Source organism: Alligator mississippiensis, chromosome 3 (assembly GCF_030867095.1).
Source record: "Alligator mississippiensis isolate rAllMis1 chromosome 3, rAllMis1, whole genome shotgun sequence".
Lineage (NCBI taxonomy): Eukaryota > Metazoa > Chordata > Crocodylia > Alligatoridae > Alligator > Alligator mississippiensis.
In genome coordinates this window covers 58,134,535-58,156,842 of record NC_081826.1, presented here as the reverse complement: position 1 = coordinate 58,156,842, position 22,308 = coordinate 58,134,535, and the positions used below count along the sequence as shown (strand labels likewise).

The window sequence follows — 22,308 nt, the reverse complement described above, 5'->3', positions numbered from 1 at the left end:
AGCTAGTGGCAGAGCCAAGAGGAGAGCATAAGTCTTGGCTTCTTTTTTCCCTGTTCTAACCACTGAACCACCTTCCCTTAAGGGTGTAAATTCCTGCAGTGCTTCTCCAGCCACAGTTCTGAAAACCAGTGCACTAGCAAATTGAACAAAATCTAATGTTTGGTGTGTAAACAAATGAAAAGGTTCCCTTTTGTGACCGTTCCCATTCCCCATCTTTTTTATGACTCACAAAATAATTTTATTGCATTTTTGAGGGGCCTCATTTTACAAATTGTACCAGGTCTCCTGTTCCTGGCATTTGATCAACCCAACATTGTATAGGCTCCAATCCTTAGTCCCTGTATATACAACTGCTGGATGCTGGCCACTAGCTGCCGCTGCTGCTGCTGCTGTTACATTCTTTATAACCTCAGTGTTATGCCTTCAGCTTTACTGTATGAGTGGCTGAACCATTCTGTGCTTAAATAATTCCAAATATATGCAAGTAAATCTGAAACAGATGTTTTCCTGGCTCTTTTTCCCTCTCTGTCATGCTGCTTCTGTAGTTTCTCACAGGCAGAAGTTCAGGTAACTGACACATTTGCTAGTTACATTCCAAAGCAAGGATCAATAAGGGTCGTGTGTGCATAAACACATGTGAGTGTGCACACGTGTAAGTATGAGGAATGGGGAGAGTGAGCAAGAGCAAGCATGAGCAATAGTGTGTGTGCGGTGCTCTGAACATCTGTTGTACTCAACAATGAATGGACTAAACTCTGTTGTGATATGTTGCTTGCATGCCCTATAATCCCACTGATATAGCTCAGTTCACTTAGTTCAGTGTTTAGTTCACTCTTTAAATGCGTACCTTTGGACTATACTGAGCACTGACTTGGCAAGCTACGTTGTATGTTGTCTGAGTTACCAGCTTCATTATTTTAAGCTTAAAAATTGCCAAACTAAATTGCATTGGTTGTGACTTAGTTTTTAAACAATAAATAGATGGATATCATGTTCACAGTAAAACAACATTAAGAAACCAAGATAAAGTTTATCAAATGGCAGTGGGAGAAAACTGTCAGAAATAAGGTAGGAAGTATTGAGAAAAAGAGGCTTGCCTTCGCGTCTTTGTAGTATAGAAGCTGTGGGTGTGGCAGGCTATTCTAACCACCTACATTAAAAAGATGCCACCCAATCACTGTGTATGTCCTTTGAAAATCTCCTCCCCTCTCATTTTGGCTAGGCTGATAGCCTTTGAAAGACTGCCTGTTTTGGATCACACAGTCTATAACATATAAAAGCTGTTAGCAGCTTTAGTAGTCAGCAGCTTCAAAACTAGCAGAGTTTTGTTCTTTGAGGGTTTGTAATAAGAGACACTCCTTCTTACAAGGGTTCACAACACTACATAGGAACAAGCTGTACAGAGTGCGAGAACAATATACTGTATTCATTTTTGCTATTATACAGAGGTAAGCAATTCATCTCAATAAGTTTGTGTGCATGCATTTTTTCCAATGTTCATCACATTTTACTGGAGTAAGGAGGAATTTGAATGTCATTACTAAGATGCCCTGCTTTACTGCATTTAATATACTTTGACTACCAGTTTGCCTAGGAGATATTAATGCAAATAGTAAAAGGTATACTCTGGAATGTGATTTTCATTTCCAGTACATAACAGTCTGTGAGATTCCTTGTAGTCTTCCCAGCACAAACTGCTTCTGTGTGTACAGTCAGTGTGTAAAGAGGATACGTGTGATAATGGCATTCATGATAAGGTGGAACTTCATTTGAGCATAGCCACAATGTTAGTAAGATCATATTATGTTCTAAAGGAATAGCCCTAGACTGTTTGTCCGAGTGAGCTGACAGATTATGATCATAATGATAATTTAGCATCAAGAAAAAAAATCATTTTGCTACAAAGATGTAGAGAATCACATCTTCTGACATTTTTACTTCTGCAGATCTGCTGCTCTCCTGATTTAAAGCAGAACAACTCTGGCCTGTCTTCCTTCCCTGACCCCAAAATGACAGTAATCTCTGCAATCAGTTACATTTTTTTATTTTCCATTCTCTGTCAAACAAGTGCAATAGTATTACCCAATTCCACTGACCTATTCTTGTCAAACAATAATTTCACTGACACTGAAGCAGGGTTGGCAGCTCATTTGGACTCTGGAAAAATCCCCAAAGCCAGGAGGAAGCGATACATTTCACAGAATGACATGATTGCCATTCTTGATTATCACAATCAAGTCCGAGGTAAAGTCTTCCCACCTGCTTCAAACATGGAGTATATGGTAAGTTGACTTTGTTTACTTCTAAGGGTGAAATATCTTTTCTTTAGATGTGCTGGAATACATAAGAAGCTATAAATCCATGATTTTATCTTCTTAAGGCAAGCCAACATTTTGTAGTGTGATAGGCTGATGATTGTTAATCTATGCATGACTTTCTTTTTTTTAAGGTGAACATTACAATAAATAATAAATAAGACCTAAGGGTTAAATTATGAACCCCTTACCCTGCTGAGCATTTACTTTCAAGAGCAGTCCCAATGGCATCAATGCAACTGAAGTTAATGAGGGTATTTGTGTGAGTTAACTGTTTATGGGTGTGAGAGAGAGAAACAATTGCTGTTTAGTAATTAGAATAATAAACCATGCATCTAGGATCCTGATTATTAATAGTTGCATTACAGAATTACTGAACACTGAAAGCCCAATGCTTAATAATACATATCCTGTTGAGGCTGCTAATCTTTTCTGCATGCTTGCAAAGCAAATTTAAGCAATGGAGTGATTTGTCACATCATTGTCTATTCATTCTATGTACATATTTAATATCTAACTAACAGGTTTGCTCTTAATCAGGTTCAGTACCTGTTTAAAATGTTTCTCTACATATGTTGAAGTTACATAGAAATTAGTGTGCATGACGTTGTTCTTGTGGTAGGTATGTTTTTCTCTTTATAGGCAAATTCTGTCCCTGAAGTATCTGTCCCTTCAGTGTATATATCTAACTCACTAGTTTTTCATTCATTTGGATTTAGTATGTTGTCACAGAGATAACAGCTAAGGCAATGTATTTGCAATATGTTTCAATAGTCTGTGCATGCATACTTAAATGCTCTAATGTTAAAAATAGGCTGGCTAAAGAAAAATACTTTTTTCTACTAGACAATGCTTTCACATTGTTTTTAAAGGGTCATCACATTCTGTATTTGCAACATAATATTCATTTAAAGTCACAAGGGCATAAAGCATGACAACAGATGGTTAACAAGTTGAAGAAACCTGATACAACGCACATGATAAGTAAAGGAGGGATGATGTAGTAGCAACTCATCCTCCTCTTTAGTAGCTGATGACAAACAATTTGGACATCTCTCTGTCACAGATGTTACATAAATCTGCACTTGATCATGCAGTCGGCTGAGTATGTCCCATGAGCAACCCAGACAGCTGAGGGTGCTCAGAAGCTTTCAGGTCAAGACCTGTAGCGGTGATGCATACTAGCCTTGACGTTTAGTTTAGTGGAAAGGTCAGAGGCAGAAAAAATAAAAAGGTCAAAAGTCAAGCTCAATCATCACTTTCATTAAAGAATTCCATGGTTGATGGGTTCTTTTGACTCCGAATAAATAAACTTAGCTATGATGTTTGGAAGAAGGTCAGTCTCATGTCACCATTGTTGGGCTGATGTCTTTTGGAAATGTGCCATGTAATTTCCTACAATGCAACCAGTAGAAACTCATTTCTAAAGACATTGCCAAAGTATTTTCATATACCCAAGGGTTTTATATGAAAGTAAAGACATTTAAAAAAGGAATGAGGAGGAGGATGATTCCATTCATCAAATGTATTTATTTATTTTTAATTGGGAAAAAATCACACTTCGTGTATCTTCTAGGGCATCAACTAAACATTGCTAGACTTCTGCAGTGGCTTAGTTTTGGAGTGGTAGAGTGATGATCTTGGTCTTGAGAAACTGTTTTTGACAACGTTTGCTGCCCTGCTTACAATAGAATGTATTCGCACTCTAGGGGATGCAGCCATATCCCTTTCAGTATTGAGCAGGTCTATTGGCAAGCAGAGATCACAGTGGTAATGGTGTGCTCCATGGGCGATGTACTTCCTAATGTACTTTTCAGAGCATATTTAGGCAACAGAACCAATGATTACAATTCAAACTTTGATGTTCAGATTGTATTTCAAGACATAATCTCCTTTAGTTTTATAGGTCATATTGGGTTGCTGCTGTTATAATTAGGAGAGGTTATGGTGTTTGACATGCACACTCACATACAGAACGGGATCTCTATATTATCACTGCTAACAAAGTGTATTTTGCTGAAAGAGCTTTACAGAATGTATAATGCTATGCCAAGGCCTTTGAAAAATGGCACAGATAGTGATGAACGTGGTTTTTTCCAACTAATTTTCTTATTCACCTAATGGAGAGGGAAAGACCTGTCACGTTCAAGAGAACTCTGAAGTAGCTGAAAGACTGTTTCATTACACTGAGGAAACATTTTGTTTCATGTAATACATTTAAAACTAGTTTGGAGAAAATGAGAAAAACACATTTTCTCTTCCTGTCTTTGTCCCCAGTGAAATTACCTTTTGCTATCTTTCCCTGATGTCATTTTTTTCTTCTCATCAGCACCCATACCTAATTCTCAACTCTGTTCCTTTTTACTGTATGTCACTCACTTCCAGTGATAAAACTTACGGTTTAACATTACAGTTCTGACCATCCACCTATACTTCTCTGTCTCACTCTCACGTGCTTATTTTTCACCTCCAAGCATCTTATAACTTCTCCTGATACATAGGGCAGAATCCTATTCCACTAGTTGCATCCAAATGGCAGTTATTTGGCTGTTTAACTGCATTTTTTGGCACTTACTTACAACTTTCAGTTTAGCATGTGCAGAGGGGCTGTGGTCAGGTGCTCTACACTGCAGAGTACTAATATAAGGCATGGTGAATCCTAAAATTATAGCAAGGCAAAAATCCATGACTAGCAGATAGGCAGGCAAGGTTCTTTTGGTTGATGTGTTATCTTGTATTAGGCCAACTGAGTAGTTGGAAAAAAGTTCTTTACAAGCTTTCTGGTACAACCACCTTTCTTCAGGCATGGGAGTCTCTGCTGATCTGAGACTCCAAAGAATGAAAGAAGCTAAAAGTGTGACAGGATGTCAGTGAGAATGTAAATAGATGACAATTAGGAAAACAAAAGGTAGAGAAGGGAAGCGGGGGGGGGGGGGGGGAATGACTAGCAGTTATTAGACAGAGGAGGATGAACCTCCCACCTTTTAGCCCCAAACCCTGGGAGTTACAAAACTTATCCAAGGAGTAGGTGACTTGGATTCTCAATCTCCTTCATTCAGAGAGGAATTAAACCTACAACAGTTATTTAGATTCAATTAGATGAGATTCATAGATATAGGGTTGGAAGGGACCTTACAGATCTTCTAGTCTGACCCCCTGCCCTAGGAAGGAGAGAAAACTGGGCTCAAATGACCCCAGCTAAGTAATCATCAAGCCTCCTCTTAAAGACCCCCAAGGGAGGAGCCAGCACTACTTGCTTTGGAAGTTGATTCCAGACCCTAGCCGCCCTGACTGAAGTAGTGCCTTCTAATGTCTAGTCTGAACTTACTCCCTAACAATTTATGGCTGTTATTCCTTGTTACTCTGGGAGGCGCTTGGGGGAACAAGGTCTCTCCTGTTCCCCGCTGGTCCCCCCTAGTAAGTTTATAGATGGCCACTAGGTCCCCTCTCAGCCTCTCAGGTTCAACAAGGACAAGTGCAAAGTCCTGTGTTTGGGATGGATTAATTGCATGCACAAATATGCATGGGGGAATGATTGTCTAAGGCTGCAGTACTTACTGTAGAGAAGGATCTGGGGGTTACAGTAGACCATAAACTGAATATGTGCCAACTGCACGCTCTTGTTGTAAAAAAATGACAGCTGGCATGATGGATTGTATTAACAGAAATGCCACTTGCAAATCAAGGAACATGATTCTTCTAATTAGTTTCAGGGGTTTACTTGGTAGTCATGTTGATTTGAGACAAGAAGACATACAAAAAACCAGAACTCTTGCTTCGAAAATGATACCTTTTATTAGACCAACTGGAAAATCGCAAGAAAATTGTCCTTTTCTGCAAGCTTTCAGGATCCAATTTCCTTCATCAGGGTCTGCGGAAAATATAGATGGTACAAGATGGTAAAAAGTCCCCATAGGTAGGAAATAAACTTCATTTTTGCACAGAGGAAGCTGAAGATGGAAGGCTGCCCCTCTGGGTCCCTGAAAGTGTTTTTGAGAGCTGTGCTGAGTAGCTCTTTGATATGTAGATCAGGTAGAATTCCTTCCCTGGAGGTGTCAGATGGCAGGCAGGGAGGTAACAAACCTTTCTTGTTGTTCTGCAATGATGTTTAAAACTGAAAGTCTAAAATCTCACAAAGACACTCTCATGGACCCAGAGGGACAGCCTTCCATCTTCAGCTCTGATGAAGGGACTTTGATCCCAAAAGCTTCCAGAAAAGGACAGTTTTCTTGTGATTTTTCAGTTGGTCTAATAAAAGGTATAATTTTGGAACCAAGAGTTCTAGTTTTTTGTATGTCTTCCAATCAGTTTGGCACTGGTGAGGCCTTGCATGCAGTACTGTATCCAGCTTTGGACCTCAGACTTCAAGAAAGATTCGGTCAGACTAAATTGTTAAATGCAGAACAACAAGAGGGGCCTCGAAAGGAAGATTTATGAAGCAAGGCTGAAAGAGGTAGGTATATTTAGTCTGGAGAAGAGAGGACTGAGAGATTTGTTAAGTTTTCAAATATTTGAAGGGTGATTATAGAAAGGTTGGAGATGGGCTTTTCTCTATACTTCTAGGGGACAGTAATGGGGACAGTGATGGGCCCCAGGGCTGCAGCACAGGAAATTTAGGTTGAAGATTAGGAGGAACTTCCTGACTAAGAGGATGGTCAACCATTGGAACAGGCTTGTTCCAGTAGAGATGGACTATCCATCCTTGGAAGTTTTCAAGAGCAAGGTGGACAAGTACTTGGCTGGGATGGTTTAGTCAGGGATGATCCTGCTTTGAGCAGGAGACTGGACTAGATGACCACTTGAGAACCATTCCAGCCCAAGTTTCCTGTGATCCTATGTTAATGCAAGTTTCCTTTTGAGTTTACATAGAGGTAATTATGTGTGCAGATTAGTTTCTCATGTACATAGCACCAAAAGTGTGTAATATAGTTCATGCTGTAAAGCTAACTAAGGAAATAAGATCAAAATGAAATTATTGTAGGTGAGCACAGAACTTAGCATAAAATAGCATTCAGAGAGTAATTGACAGTGATTTGCTATCCAAGTGGGAGGACATATCAAGGGGGGTGTCACAGCAGTCTGTTCTTGGTCTAGTATTGTTCATTATTTTTATCAGTAACATAGGCAGTGGAATAGAGTAGACATTTATAAAAAAAAAGATGCAGAGGATGCTGCAAATAAAAATCCATTTGGGAGTATATTAACAGGGATTCCATATATATGACAAGGGAGGTAATTCTTGGTCTCAGCTGAAGCACTGTTTCCAGTTTTGGACAGCACAAATAAAGGGAGAGGTAGACAAACTAAAGAGAGTTTAGCACAGCAGGAGCACAGCAACAATGGGAGATTTAGAAACCATGACCTATGAGAAAGGTTGAAAGAACTGAGTTTGCTTAGTCTGGAAAAGAGAAGACTGAAAGTTGACAAGATAACCATTTTCCAGTATGTAAAAGTTCACTATAGAGAGTGGGGTGTGGTCATCCTCATATTCTCATGTCTCCTGAGGACAGAACCTAAAATATTAGGCTTACTTTGCAACAAGTGAGAGTTCAGTTAGTTATTAGGAAAAACTTTACAACTATATGGATAGTTAAATATTGGAGAAGACTATGTTAGAAGGGTTTTGAATACATATTACTGGAAACTTTCAAAGACCAAATTAAATAGATAGTTGCCAGGCCTGTTCTAAATACAAGATTGTGTCTCAAGGCAGAGGAATGGCCTACAGACCTATGCAGCTATGAGTCTATGAAATGTCCCTCTTCGCTTCTGAAAATCTGGCCTTCTATAAGTGGAGGGACAAACCACTGTATCTGAAATAATTTTAAATTAATCTCTTAAAAATGTTTATCCTGAAAAATGGTTTACTGTACATGACTCTACTCTCTGTAGTATTGTAAAACAATATTGCAAATACTTTTTAAATTCAGTGGAGAACATTGAGGTCATGAATTTGAGCTCCCTGCTGGTAAAACTGGTAACCAATATGGGGACTGGCAGTATAGATTTATAGATACCATTCCTAAATCAAAGCCTGGAGAAACTACTACCAGAGGCCTCTTAGTGGCCTGTGTGATATGAGATAGTTGTCTTAGATCAGTTTCCAATAAAAAAGTGTCCATATCACCAAATCTGCCATCACAGTTTGCATTATTTGACCTTCCTTTTGCTAGTCTCAGCAGAGAGGCCAGTGATCAGATGGACAAGGAAATTCATAGAGAAATTGAGTTGCCATAAACAATAAAATAATATTCATCTTGTATTCCAAATTAATATTATTAGTCACATGAACATGAGCTGAAAAAAAAAATCACAGGAGCTATCACTATTAGTCTTCATTCTTTAATGCCCATTTATTTCCAAACCCCTTTGTTGAGATTGTCAAGAGGGGTGCCATAGAAGGGTGAAGAAGAAGGATGAAGAAGGCTGATTTTGGAGATATAGATCTTTGTCTATCACCAACCCTGTACTGGGTTCACAAAGTCATTTTACAGAGGTCACAAAATATCCATTTAATGGCCGCAAATACTATAGCTGGATTAAAACTAGAGACCTAGAGAAAAATACATAAAAATTCCTAGCCATTCCAGTTACTCCAGAAGGTGCTTTTTAAGTTGGGTGATTGATTGGTAGGTCAGATAGATCAAAGCAATATTTACTTGCCGTTTTGAGTTCATTAAACAGTTTTAGCTGGTATCTGAACTTTTTTCATCATGATGTGACAAAGTGAGTTTGTCCTCCATCGTTCTGGCACTGATAATACAATGCGTGTGTTATGTGCTTCTTGGCACTCAGCTTATTCAACTACTACTGCTGTTTGTGTCAATATACTAGTTTCTTTTGAACTTTCAAATTTATAGACATTTAATTCCTTAAACTGTTTGTCTTTGCTCATGAATATAGGCCAATATAGAAACCATCTATGCTTGTGAATAAGGATTAAAGGATTAGCTCTTGTAAAAGCGACATAGAATAGTTTGAATAAGACTTAATTCATGTAGTCAGTCGACTACCCTGTGTAGAATATTTTTCTACTTTAAATGCATATTTTTTTTATTCAGCATCTTTTTAATGCATATAATGATGCTGTCTCAGTCATATCTCTCGGCAAAAATTGACCTTAGCCTTAGAAGTAATTTTCAGATATTTAACCTAAATATTTCCTTTTGAAGTTCAGTTTATTACTCTTCCCAATTCCATTTCACATCATTACCTATTTAATGTTTGCAGATAGTTTTCTTCTTTGTAGCTTTTATCCAACTTGTATGATATACTGGTATATCATATTTCTTGAATCTATTTGTACAGTTTAGGCACACCAATGTTTTATTATTGATATTCAGATATAGTTACATTCACTTCAGTGTAATTTCATTGGAAATGTGTAAGGCAATTTGAGGGAAAACTAGACACAATAATGTTAATTGATGCATCTTTTAGCAAGCTCAGTGGTACCTACTCAGGAATAATACAATGTGGTTTGTTACTTTGTTCTAGAAGTTGTAGGAAATCAGTTTTCTGTTGAATAATATTGCACTTACATAGACCCACAAAACCCCATATAAATAGTAAGGCTTGAAATGAAGTAATAGGCAGACAAGTTATGGGACCAGAAGCTCTCTTGAGTTGGGGCTGCTTTTCATCACTGCAGAAGCACAAAGTAGCTCCACATCTGGCATACCCAGGTCCAAGGTTTCTGGGAACTGGTGGCCACCTTCAGGGGACAGTGTAACAGTCTTTAGATGTTGCTTTCCTGTGTTCTGAAAGGCCTGCTCATGTTGTATTACTAGCAAAAATCAATCAGTTACAATAGCTTTTATATTGCTCTTACTGGACTGGCATATAGTGAGGCCAGAACTGAGCCAATACTAAGCTATACTGTGTATTGTATACTGTACATGTATATTGAGCCATACTGTGTATGTCAGAGGCAAAGGTCAGGAAATATACCCATAGTGATTAAAAGAGGGCAGTTTGAAAGAAAGGCAAAAAGGACTTTTCCTGGAAATTATCCTTTTGTGCACAATCTCAAGAACTCCCTAAACAATGAAATGGTCAGGAATGGCCTGCTTACATTTGACCTGGTGTGAGAGCTCCTTCACTTGTATAATTCTTTTACTGTGTCCAGCCTAATGTGGTCTGTATAGATTAATATTTACAGCATGTAAATTTAGTATCAGCAAAAAGCCTTCTAGGAATTTAAGCCAGCAAAAAACAAACCCAGTCAGGGCCTTGATAGAAAGGCATCCCCCTCGGGCTTTCAGAATTAGACATTCTTTTATTATTAAATGTAGCACCTCTTGAACTTTTTGGCTAAAAACAGAGACAGGGCATTTTTCACAAGAATCTTGTTCCAAAGTACACAGTACTTAGTTTCATACATGAATGGAGAAAGTAGTAACCTCTAAATCTCTCCACATTTTTTGTCCTGTTTCTGTATCTGAGACAAAACTAAGGAGAATGTATTCTCCGGGACTGTATAAATATACATATCAAACAGGGCAGGAGATGGAAACCATACCATTTTCTCCAACTGGATGTTGCCATGCAGTTCTCACCTTAGGCACCCTCCATAGGTACATGCCCTCCCAGGATCCCTTAAATGTGCGTAAAAGTCAATTTAAATTTGAGTGAGAATAATGGTCTCTGTATCTTCATCTGCAGTCTTGCTTATCAACTTTTATCAGACTAGATCATCATCTAGTGAGGCTTCTAACCCATGGCTTACATTTGTTTTGAAGAAGGAAGATGTTCCAATATCATCCATTCTGTATCAGTTAGATATTTGTTTTTGTGGTATAGCTGTTTGATACATGATAAGTATTTTCCATAATCAGATTTTTCTCAGGTTTGTTGTTTTTATTGAAAAAATAAAAAAAATCCTGAAATAAAAAATTAGACTTCTTTTTCCATAAGAAGATGGAAAAACTCCAGAAGAAACACATTTCCATTAATTCCATTAACTTTCATTGAAAATATTTCAAATAAGCCAATTCTACCCTCAGGATCATGACAAGTTGTCAGTGTGATATGGTACTGGACAAAGTTAGGGTGCTTTGGACTTGTCTACACATGATGCTACATTGCCATAGCAAGACACTATGGTGACATAACATCCATGGGTGTCTACATGTGACCAGGAGCTACTTCACTGTAGTGGCACACTCCCCTGTTATAGCATGCCACTACCACAAAGTAGCTGCTAAAAATAACTCAGCTGTGCGTATGGCATAGTATGGAAAGTTAGTGCACTGTGCTTTAGTACTTTGTACTTTGGAAGTACTAAAGCATAGTCCAGTAACAATGTTGCCATAGGGCAATGTGTAGATGCGTCCTTTGACACCTCTTTTGGGGTAAGATCTTGCCAAATAACATGTGTTCTGTGGTAGGTTAGCAAAACACTGGATACTTTGAGGTATTTAGCTCTTACTGAATACCTTTTGACTTTTCCAAAAGATACAGGCATAGCATACTATCAAATTTGTGAGGAACTCATACTATCAGATTTGACAGTCTACATTTTTATTTATTTTTAGTCTTTGAAACCTGGTTCTACAGATGAGAGAGAGAGAGAAAAAAGGAATAGATCCTTGAAAGAAAAGAGTTTTTTAATTGGCAATGAGCAAACCTCAAATCTTTGGGTCTGGACCAAATACACACCCAAAAATGTGAATTCTTTTGTAAAACATACCTAAGCTTCATGAATATGCAAAATTACTTGAAATCTGCTGACAAGTCAGAGGTGTGTATTTGTGTGTTTGTTTGTGATTTTTAGGCCATCTGATTCTAGTTATTCTGGGAATTTTCTTTTCTGTCATTTGCATACTTATACTTACCATAAATCCAGAGGCATGTTGTGTGTTTTTTAAAAAATGTAGTAAATATATTTGAATCAGTACAATTTTGTATTTGGTAATATTGCTGTGCTAAGTCTTAATGAATTTGAACCAGTTTGCTTGTACGGTCTTGCAAAAGTATCTCCTATAGCATGTTTTACTTTAGAAAGTCTACTTTGAGTTTTTCTATCTAAGTTTCTCTAATTACTGCTGCATGTATTATAGCAGGTTTTGGACCCAGACAGTAAGATTTATAATAGATGCACAGTAAGATTTCTAACAGGTGTTAATTCAGAAGAAAGTATTCCTATTCTTAGAGAGAGAGCCAGCCTTGAATCCAAATGATCTCACAGCCCAAATAAATATATAAAGTTTGCCAAATCTGTCTATAAATTCCAATGAGCTCATATGTTTTCGTCACACAGTATATATTGAAAAAATGACCAAGAAGAGAGAAGGCATTTTCAAACTTTGCTAAAAATGCTTGCAGGCAAAAGGAATGGTGATTGTTTTACTAAATTTGTGCTGCCAACAAAATGGCCCCAGGCAGCATGGTGGACAGCAGCTCCCCCAGTTGCCTGCAGGTAGGTCTTGTGGGGAGGGGGCGGGGAGGGACATAAGGTGATACGTGGGTAGGCAGGGAGGGCAGATTGAGGTTGTGGTGGTGGTTTGTGCCGAGGTGAGGGAAGGAGTGGGTCAGGGTTGGCAGCTGGGGCTGCGGTCACTGGTCAACCAGGGCAGTGTGTGGCTGCAGGGCTTTGCAAGAGCAGGACAAAGCCACTGGTGGCTTGTCTGGGGGGGTTGTTGGGGTGGGGAGGCTGGCTCCCTGTTGCAGTGTTCACTCCCGGGAGGGGTCAGGCACTATAGACAACATGTTTGGGGGACGTGTCGGGGATGTGTCACCCCAGATTTGTGTGCCCACAATGGGGCATGTGACTGCACTTTGGTTGGACCAGCACCAGGCTGCCCCCATGGCCCAGTGGGTGGGACCCATCATGGGAGGACTGAGTGAGGTGGGGAGGTGAGACTTGCTGCTACTTCCAGGATCCCTACACCAGACACACCACCATGGAGTAACACCATGCTGCGTGCAGCTCAAGGACAAACAGGCTGGGGGGGACCTGCTCTGGACTCACCTCCTCCCACCCCCAGCCACTTGGGTACTCAGCCACACCTCTGTCCTGGCAGGGAGGTGGGGTGGGAAGTGACAGTTGTGGCCTGGCCATGGCAGGAGGTTAGAGCTGTGGCAGGAGGGGTTGAGGGCAGCGCAGCCACTCCCCCATCTGTCATTCTTCACACTGCTGGCAGCTCAGTGTTACTACATGGCAGCATGGCTTGTGCAGGAGTCCTGGTGCTGGTGGTGGAGGAGCTGGCAGTAGCAACAAGTCTCTGCCTTGCTCTGCCATCCCACTTCTGGTCCTGCCCTCTGGGCTGTGGAGGTGGCCTGGTGCTGGTCAGCCCAGGCTGCAGCTCTGTGCCCCAGTATAGGTGCACAAATATCAGGGGGCATGTGCCCCTCATTAACCCCTGACACTTTGCGTATGGCATTGCCTATAGTCAGGCACTCCCCCCTATGGTCAAGCATGCACTGGAGGGCTGTGGAACAGTGGCTCAAGAGTGAGGGGCACCAGCAAGGATAGCGAGGCCTGTGGACCAGGAGTGAGGGGCACTGGTGGGGACAGGGGACTGGGGGTCAGGAGGGAGGGGCACCAGCAGCGCTGGGGGTAGGTGGTAGGGGATGTGGCTTGGGAGTGAGGAGCACCAGCATATCAGGGCTGCTCAGAGCCAGAAAGCAGCTGATTTTCTATGATTAATAAAACCAAAATCAAGCTCCAAAATATGGAGGTAGTTAGACTGTATTTTATTATAATGATTGAGGCACTGGTAGGTTTCCAAATTGCTTTAAAATTGTAACTACAGTAAAAGCTCTGTTATCCAGCATCCCCTGGGAATGTGGGATGCCTGATAACAAAATATGCCGGTTAACTGAGTGGCCTGAACAGGCATCCTTGCTTGTTCAGGCCACCACTTCTCCCGCCATGTCCGGGGCGTTGCTGCCCCTCCCACAGCATCGCCAACTCTCCTGTGGGCCCTGCGGGACAGGGAGGCATGCCCCATGCAGCCTGTTATGCCCCCGAGCCATGGGGGCTCAGCAGCACAGACTCCTTTGCCCCAGGCCGTGTGGGCTCAGAGAAACCGGAAGTGCCACGGTGGGCACTTCCGGTTTCACTTTTCCTTACAAGCTGGAATGCCAGTTAACAGAGCATGCTGGCTTGTAAGGTGTCGCTTACCGGAGATTTTACTGTATATCAATAAAATATTGTGTTCAACTTATTCCTATAAAGGTAGTGGTGTTTCATTTTAATTGTGGAACACAGATTTTGGGGTTTTTAATCAGAACTTTTTGGAATTTTTTTAATCAGAGAATTTGGGATTTTTAAATAGAGAAAGCCAGGATCCCTGCTGATCTGTAAAGAAGCAGTGCAGGGGAATTTTTCATCTTTCATAATGTTTTCAATATTATCTGGGAAAGGATATTATCTAGGTGCGAAAGGATATAGCTAACTGAGCTATGTATAAAGTGTGATCAAATGGGATGAAACCCTGGAAACTATGGTTTTAAGGGGTACAATGTTGGGGAGGATAAGGCATCTTTTAAATGGGTACCTGGTAATTTGGTTTGGGGAGCCAGTGGTGGCAAGAGGTGAAGATAGATTCATTTCTTCTTTGCATGCCATTAGCTATAGGAACTAGCTAGCTTAGCCATACTGGTCCATTGTGTTGCCTAGGCTTGGGAAGAAACTTTGACCTTTAATTAGGATTTAAGGTATGAATAGAACTATACACAAAAGATTTCCTGCTTGTGAAATTTACATTGCAGAGATATGTTTAAATTATTCATATTAAATTATCTCTGTTTCTTTGGGCAAGATTAATGTCATGTTATGCATCTTTTCTTGTCTTTCATGTAGATTAATTTACTTTACTACTGAGAAAGAGAAAGTAGACTGCTTATAGAAGCTCAGGCCTTTCTGAGCCAGTTCGTGTCTAAGGGCCTTGTTACATAGTAATTTTGTGTGGCTCCTGGAGATCTTAACACCTGGACCGTGTGAACATTAACACCTGAAACTAGTTTTAAGCACTCATTATATAGCTCAAAGTTACACCACTTCAGGGCAGGATTATTTATGATCTGTGTTACCCAACTCATGTTACACTAAGGTATAGCCCCTCTAGGCTACACCTGAGTTTAAACACCCCACCTACCTCTCCCCATCCCCCAGACTGTGCCCACAGCCCCCCAGCACCCTGCTCACTGCCCTACCCCTCCTTACTTATGGCTGCCAGTGCTGTCTGTCACAGGGAGCAGGCAGGGAAGGGTTAACTTGCCTGATTACCTGCTGCCACCCCTGCTGCAGCTCTCTGGGTGGTCTACAGCCTGGAGAGAAGCAGCAGCCTAGCAGTAGTGGCAGTGGCAGGTTAATCCTTCCCTGCCTACTTCCCCAGTGGCCCAGGGGCAGGCAGTATGGGCAGCCACAAAAAGACAGGTTGCGGGGGAGGGGAGGCAGGTGAGAACCCCGTGGGGCAGAGGGGGAAGCCCTTGGCATGCAGGGAACCAGGGGAGCTCTGGGAGGCAGAGGGGCAGCCCAGAATGGGAGGGGGGATTCTTACTTTTCAGTTTTCTTGGCCCCTGCTGCCCTGGAGTATGAGTGCTCCAACCTTGGGCTAGCACTACCATCAATCAGCATTTGGGTGGCTCCCAGTGTAAGGTGTGAAAAGGTGCTTAGGTGCCACTCTGCTCTACCTTCTACACTTCAGACTAATATGATTAACTACCTCTGTGCCCAGTATTCCAGAGTAGTTGATTATTTCTCCTAAAATGATTAATATTAGTATCTATAATGTCATCATTAACCTTCCTTATTAACATCCTATTAATATGCACAGCCCAGTTAGCAAGTCTCTTACAGATTCAGTGTCTGTCTCTTGGCTGACTCTATAACCAATACTATATTAAAGATTTCTTCATGACAATAAGGGCTAGAAATTTAATTGTTTCCAATGCATGCCAAAATAGGTAGGAGGATGAGAAAAATGCCAGTAATGTGTATCATTCAGTACTGGTTCAATTTGTCCATGTCAACACTACTTACCTTATCTTTTTAGTGCCTTATGATGCCACTGTCTAGGGTAGGAGACAAAAAGGCCATGTCCACATGAATATAAATGTTTAGTTCCCCGGTGACAAGAAGCAGTGGCATACCTTGTGCCACTGCTACTTGTTCCCAGGGAATGCATGTGCCATGTGCGCCCTGGTGTGCAGCAGGTTACCCCAAGTCGGGGCAGGGGCACTGGGGCCAGCAACTGTGCTGGCCCCAGAAGCTTTACCTGGGGCCTTGTGGGTCAGGAAAACTGCAAACATGGTGCTCCTGCAGCTGGGAGTCTGCCGACACCTGGAGCATAGCTCCAGATGGCCAGGCTCCAGTTGTGGGTGACACAGGCAGTCGCTGCATGTACTACCCCTCTTTTTTCTGTGCAGGTTTTTTTGACCCCAGAATTTCCTGGGGTCAAATACCCCTCTGAACTCCTGCACTGCAAGGAGGCAGCATACTGCATGGCTGCGCTTGTCTGGATGCAGTCAAATATTCTTTCTTAGTATCATTCTTTTCCCAAACCACAAGGGATGGATAGAGACATAACAATATTTTTATTTAGGCCTGTTTAAAATCATAATAAGTAACTCCCATTTTCTGAACAGCTCCAAAAAACAAACCTATCTCCTTTCATATCACCCATGCCAAAGAAAAAAGGTAAACTCAATTTCTGAATCCTGGAATTTGGTAATTTCACATGAACTGGAACTTTGGTGGCATGCAGTCACCAAAATGTGTAAACCTTAAATGTGGCCCCTTACATAATAAGCACAATAAAAATAAATGTCGAATATGTATTTATATGTGTATATGCATTACTGGTGTAAGGGGTTATATGTTACACTTAAAATTGAGTGTACTGCTTGAAATGGGTATTTTACCTATCTGTAAGGCAGGTAAAAGAAAACTTTGTGACTACATTTACTGTATTGCATCTTTGAAATCATAAGTCACTAGAAAAAAGATTGCAATACCACTCCTAAGCTTAATAAAATGCAGTAAAGTGTTGACAGAACTCTTTGGTATGTTTGGAATAGTCCAGCAATTTCTTTCCAGAAAAAAATATAATTTCAGAAATGTGTTGTGTAAAATTTAAGCCAGATCATAAATCTTGATGCGGGTATCAGCAACATGGGAGGTGATAATTATTCATCTCTCTTTCTTTTTATTTCTGTGACAAGGTGTTAATAAGCTGTAGTTGAAAATGACCTCCCCTATGATTTGTTTACTGAGTGTCTATGGATTTTTCTCTGATACAAGCTTAACCAGTATTTGAATTTTGCTCATTTTTCATAATGGGGAGGAAATAATAGCTTGTGGCAGTGGAAGGCAAGTCAAAGAAATACATTCCAGAATAAAAGCAATTAAAGGATTAAACATATTTACACATGTCAGGGTAGAATTGCCATATTTTCTGCCTGTGGAGAGTCATGTCCTCGAAGCACCTATTTGATATTCAGGAACATCCTCTATTTTTCTTTTTTGACTTGCATATTTGATCAATGCAGTACCCTGAAGAATTCATCATCATCATTCCAAGCTGGCTGTCAGTTTACAGTGTTAAAGAGCCCCATCCTGCCTCCATTTTTGCCCAGGCACTGAAAGTGTTAACTGCTAATTAACTTCAGCCCCCGCAGGCTCTTGACAGAAGGACTAGCACAAGGCTTACACATGGGCTCTTCATTCTGGCAGATATGGAGTGTCTAACCAATAGGTGTAATACATGTATGTCTCTAGCCCTTCCAGTTGTAAGGAAAGCCTTGTTAACTCTGCTTGGCCCCATTTTACCATGGTGATATAACATTCTGAGAAAAATCCTACTCTGTATTGCAGTCAATGAGAGCATTGCTATTCCCATGTTTATGTCATATCCTGCGCTAGAAGAATGCTTAAATGCTTAGTCCACTGGTAGTTGTACAATGTGTGTCATTTCAAACTGGGTTCACATGAGGCTGTAGCATGATATGCAGGTAAATCAAGAGGTATTCCTCTAAAAGAGAAAATCTGAAGAAAAATGACATTCATTCTATTACAGGTGAATACTCATACAGTAGGCATGCAATGAATGCAAAAGAAAACTGCTTTAATGGATGTACAGAGTGCAAATAGTATATTGTCTCTGCCTGCCAATAAAATTTGAGTCCTTAATGTTTCATCTATCCCAACAGTATGCTCAAAGTAGTAACAATGTTGATTTTAATACCTGTTTTGTTTTAGTCAGTAAAATTTAACCATACCATGGCACATTCATCATTTACAGATGTCCTTAGCAAAAGCTTGCATGTTCAACCTGTTATATGTAGCTGTTGCCAAGGGCAATAGCCCATTTAAGAATATTAGGTATTTTACTTCATAAATAAAACAGAAGTAATTTTGTTCCTTTTAAAAGGCTTCCATTTTCTCTTGGGAAATTACTAGAAAATAAATAGATCTTGAAATTGTGGTATAGTAAAATTTAGGAGTCCTTTAGCAAACTTGCATGAGATTTTATAAAAGCAGTGATTATGGGTAATCTCAGATTACAGAGAGCTCTAATTAAATTGGTAAATATTGTTTCAGATATATTTCTTTAATGTATTTCCATATACATATAAACAGGTGAGTTACAATCCTTAATATTTAGTTGTTTCCAGGTGTAGATTATTGTCCTACAGAAGACTCACCTGCACACAGATAAATTAGGTATGCGAGGCCACCATATTTAAATGTTCCATAAATATAAATATAATATTCTTGTAATAAGAAAGATTGCCCATGGCCCAGGACCCTACTGTTCTAAGCACTATAGACATCAGACACACCCAGAGAACAAAAAGGCAAGCTTTGGCCCCAGAGAGTTTACAATGTAAGTATAAGGCAGTGAACAGCAGACAGATACAAAGAGATAGCAGAACCTGAGAAAACAAAGAAACAGTTTGATCAACAATAGTGAAAACACATTGACAGTGTAGCTGCAGCCAAGTCATCTACAGACGCTGACTCAGTTCACTTACAAATTATAATTGACAAATATTTTATACTCTTTTCTCTGATGTTGTACTTCATGGAAATTATAGGGGTTAATGTTTTCTTGCTAACCATAGAGGAAAAATCATGGCATTACTGATATCAAAGGCAAAATATCCTTTTTTAGTGTTGAGGTGACACTGTTCCTGTGATGGTTCAGCAAATGTGGGAAGAAAGAATTATCTTGAGTGATATCTTTTATTGGACCAAGTGAATGGTAGGGACAAACATAGGCAAGCTTTTGAGTACTTTCATTGACCTATGAAAGGTTAGAATTTCACTCCTGAAGCTCAGTTAGTATGTACTTCTTGTAACACATTGAAACTTCCCTAAGCTGTCTCACAAGGCTATTATCCGCTCATTATGCAAATCCTTTCTAAAGAATAACTTTCGTTCTTATGGGATGGTTTAGATAAGAATGTGGATTTTGGGGTTCTGTGATTGGTCATCAAGGGCTCTGCAAAGAGATTGGGGTAAGAGTGCCACCATTGCCGGGCCAAGTTACCTGGATCCACAGCAGTTCACAGGATAGGGGTAGAGGTTCAGTGCCAGAAATAGTACTATGAAAGGGATCTGTAACTTTAGGAAGTTTGAAAACCACTGAGCAGATGACATCTTGACATCTCTTCCAGCCCTTGATTCCACTGTGATGCCTACTAGAGGCTGGCTAACCATTAATGGTAAGGTACAAACATCTAGGGCAAGATTATCAACCATTGTAAATTGATCTGAAGATCTGGGCGCATAGTATTTATTTGAAAGTGTATTTTCATGACATAGTCATTCATCACCAAGACCATTTTACTAAGTGTTCCACCTATTGTTCCTTTGTCTGATTATTTGTCTTTTTGTGGCTGCCCTCACTGACTTCCCCTCACAGTGTCATAAGTACTATGCCATAGATCAGGTATTATCCAGACCACTATTTCAATCTATTCTTTTAGTATTATTGAATTCCCTTTGCATGTTTAATAATAAAGCGAAATTCGTTATCACACTGTTCATTATTTTGCACGATCCCTTACTCTTACTTGTCTTGCTAATTAATCCTGTTCTTTTCACCTCTCCTAATAAGGAAACTGTACCTCCATGCCTTTAGTCATTTTATTTACTCAACCTGAATATTTTTCCCCTTCCTCCCCATTCTTATAGCATCAGAACTTGGATGTGACCAGAATGGAGACTCTGTACTGAGAGAGAGAGTGATAAACAAATAAAAATACAGTTTCGGGATCATTCTTCCTCAGAGACATATAAACTACTGATATAACCTCCTATGTTTTGGAAGATGTTAGGTCTTTATAAGAGAATTCATCAATGTGTCTGTCTATTTTAGTGAATATTACTTATCTTTCCTGTTTCTGGAAAAGATCAAGAGCTGGTCTTAAGCTCTTAGTGGGCCTGCGAACTGGAAAGGAGACAAATCTTCCATTAGTGAGAAGGCTTCTTGGTGGGAAACTGCTACTCCCATCAAGGGCTGCTGCTCTACCTAGTCAGCGGGGGGGATGGGGGGTGGGGGAAACACAGAGTCTGTGATCTCCAATAACTCGGCAACCGGAAGCCAGTGTCTCCTGATGCTTCCAATTTCAGTTCATTTGCCTGATGGGTCTTCAAGCACCAGCTTATGTGGAGGGAGAGCATTCTGGAGGCAGCAGTCTCCCAATGTTTGAGGAGCATGAGGAACTATATTCACCCTAATTTAATCCTTGATCTCTATTATTACATCATTTGGGTTTTTGGGGGAGAAACTGAGAAACACATGAACAGACATTCACTTTCGATTCAGGAAATGCAGCAATATGCCTGCAGTGGCTCAAGCCAGAAGCTAGGGGTGCTAGAACATGCCTGTCAGCCACTGCCAAAGGGAAGGAAGGAGAGAAGCCCTCCAAGACTTTCCCCCCCTCCCTGCTGGAGCAGAGGGAGCATGGCCTGGCCCCAGTCTGTGATCTGCCTGGGTGGAAGGAGGAGGGGCTGCCAGGCTGCGGAGGTGGTGGGGGGGAAAAAGGTAGTGGCATTAAAATCATAAAAGCTTGAACAAGAATAGTCCTTTCTCTGAAGCTTGGCTGTGTGTTTGCTTCCTCTTCTGCTGCTGCTGAGGTCTCTGGAATTTGCAGGACAGAATCACAGTACCAGGACTTTGCATGGTTTCTCATCACTTCTTCTTCCTGCTTCCAGGTACCTCCGGGATTTGTAGTCCACATTCACAGCCAGCAGAATGAAGAGAAGGAGACAAGGCCAGCACACTGAGCTACCCTTACTAGCCTCAGACCTCTGCGGGGGTCTGCTTGGGGTGGGTGGTGGTGAGCTGGCCAGTGAACCAGCCCTCACTGCTTTGGCTAGAGAGCAGAGGGGCGGGGCCAGCCCTGCTCCCTGGAGCAGGCAGCACAGCCCAGCCCAGGGTTGTAAAGCATCCTGGGATGCTGGGAGACTCTGATTTAACCTGAACCAGGAAGGGGTTTGAAACAGAAGTTTCATAAACAAGTTTGACCTAAATTAGTTAAGTCTGATACTACATTCAGCCAGGTTTATGTTAACCCAGTTTCAGCTGTTTTGAAACTGGTTTATGTGCACTGAACTTCTGTTCTGTTACAGGTTTAAACCAGTTTCTCATCACTTAAATCAGTTTATGTGTAACTTGTGTCCCTAGCCATTATGTATTAAAGCCATGCCTGTGCATCCAATAATTTGGATTTCAATATTTCCCTACTGCTTTCACAGCCCCAACATAGCAGCATTGTTCTGATACTTGAGAATAAGAAAGTGAAAGGGAACAGAAACAAGAAATGGTTTAGGCTTGCTTTCACTGTTCAAGTGCAAAAGTTTAAACAACCACTATTAGTAAAACAAAAAGTGACACTATGTGCAGCCCTTTTAATAGTATAGACTACACTGTTTTAAATATTATGTGTTTTGTATAGGCAAGGTAATTTTATTATTAAAATCATGTTGGGTCAAAATGAGAAGCTCAGTGCTATTTGTGCAAATATGTTGCACATG

The 22,308-nt window shown here is 40.6% G+C and overlaps 1 protein-coding gene across 1 annotated transcript in view; it reads left to right on the top strand.

The window, feature by feature from the left end:
- Positions 1-1,252: 1,252 nt before the first annotated feature.
- PI15 (peptidase inhibitor 15) overlaps positions 1,253-22,308 on the top strand; it is a 33,804-nt gene continuing 12,748 nt past the window's right edge. The window contains exons 1-2 of the mRNA XM_006270616.3: positions 1,253-1,448; positions 1,947-2,282. Coding sequence (XP_006270678.1) covers positions 2,010-2,282 — 273 coding nt within the window. The 5' untranslated portion in view covers positions 1,253-1,448; positions 1,947-2,009. The remainder of the gene's footprint in view (positions 1,449-1,946; positions 2,283-22,308) is intronic.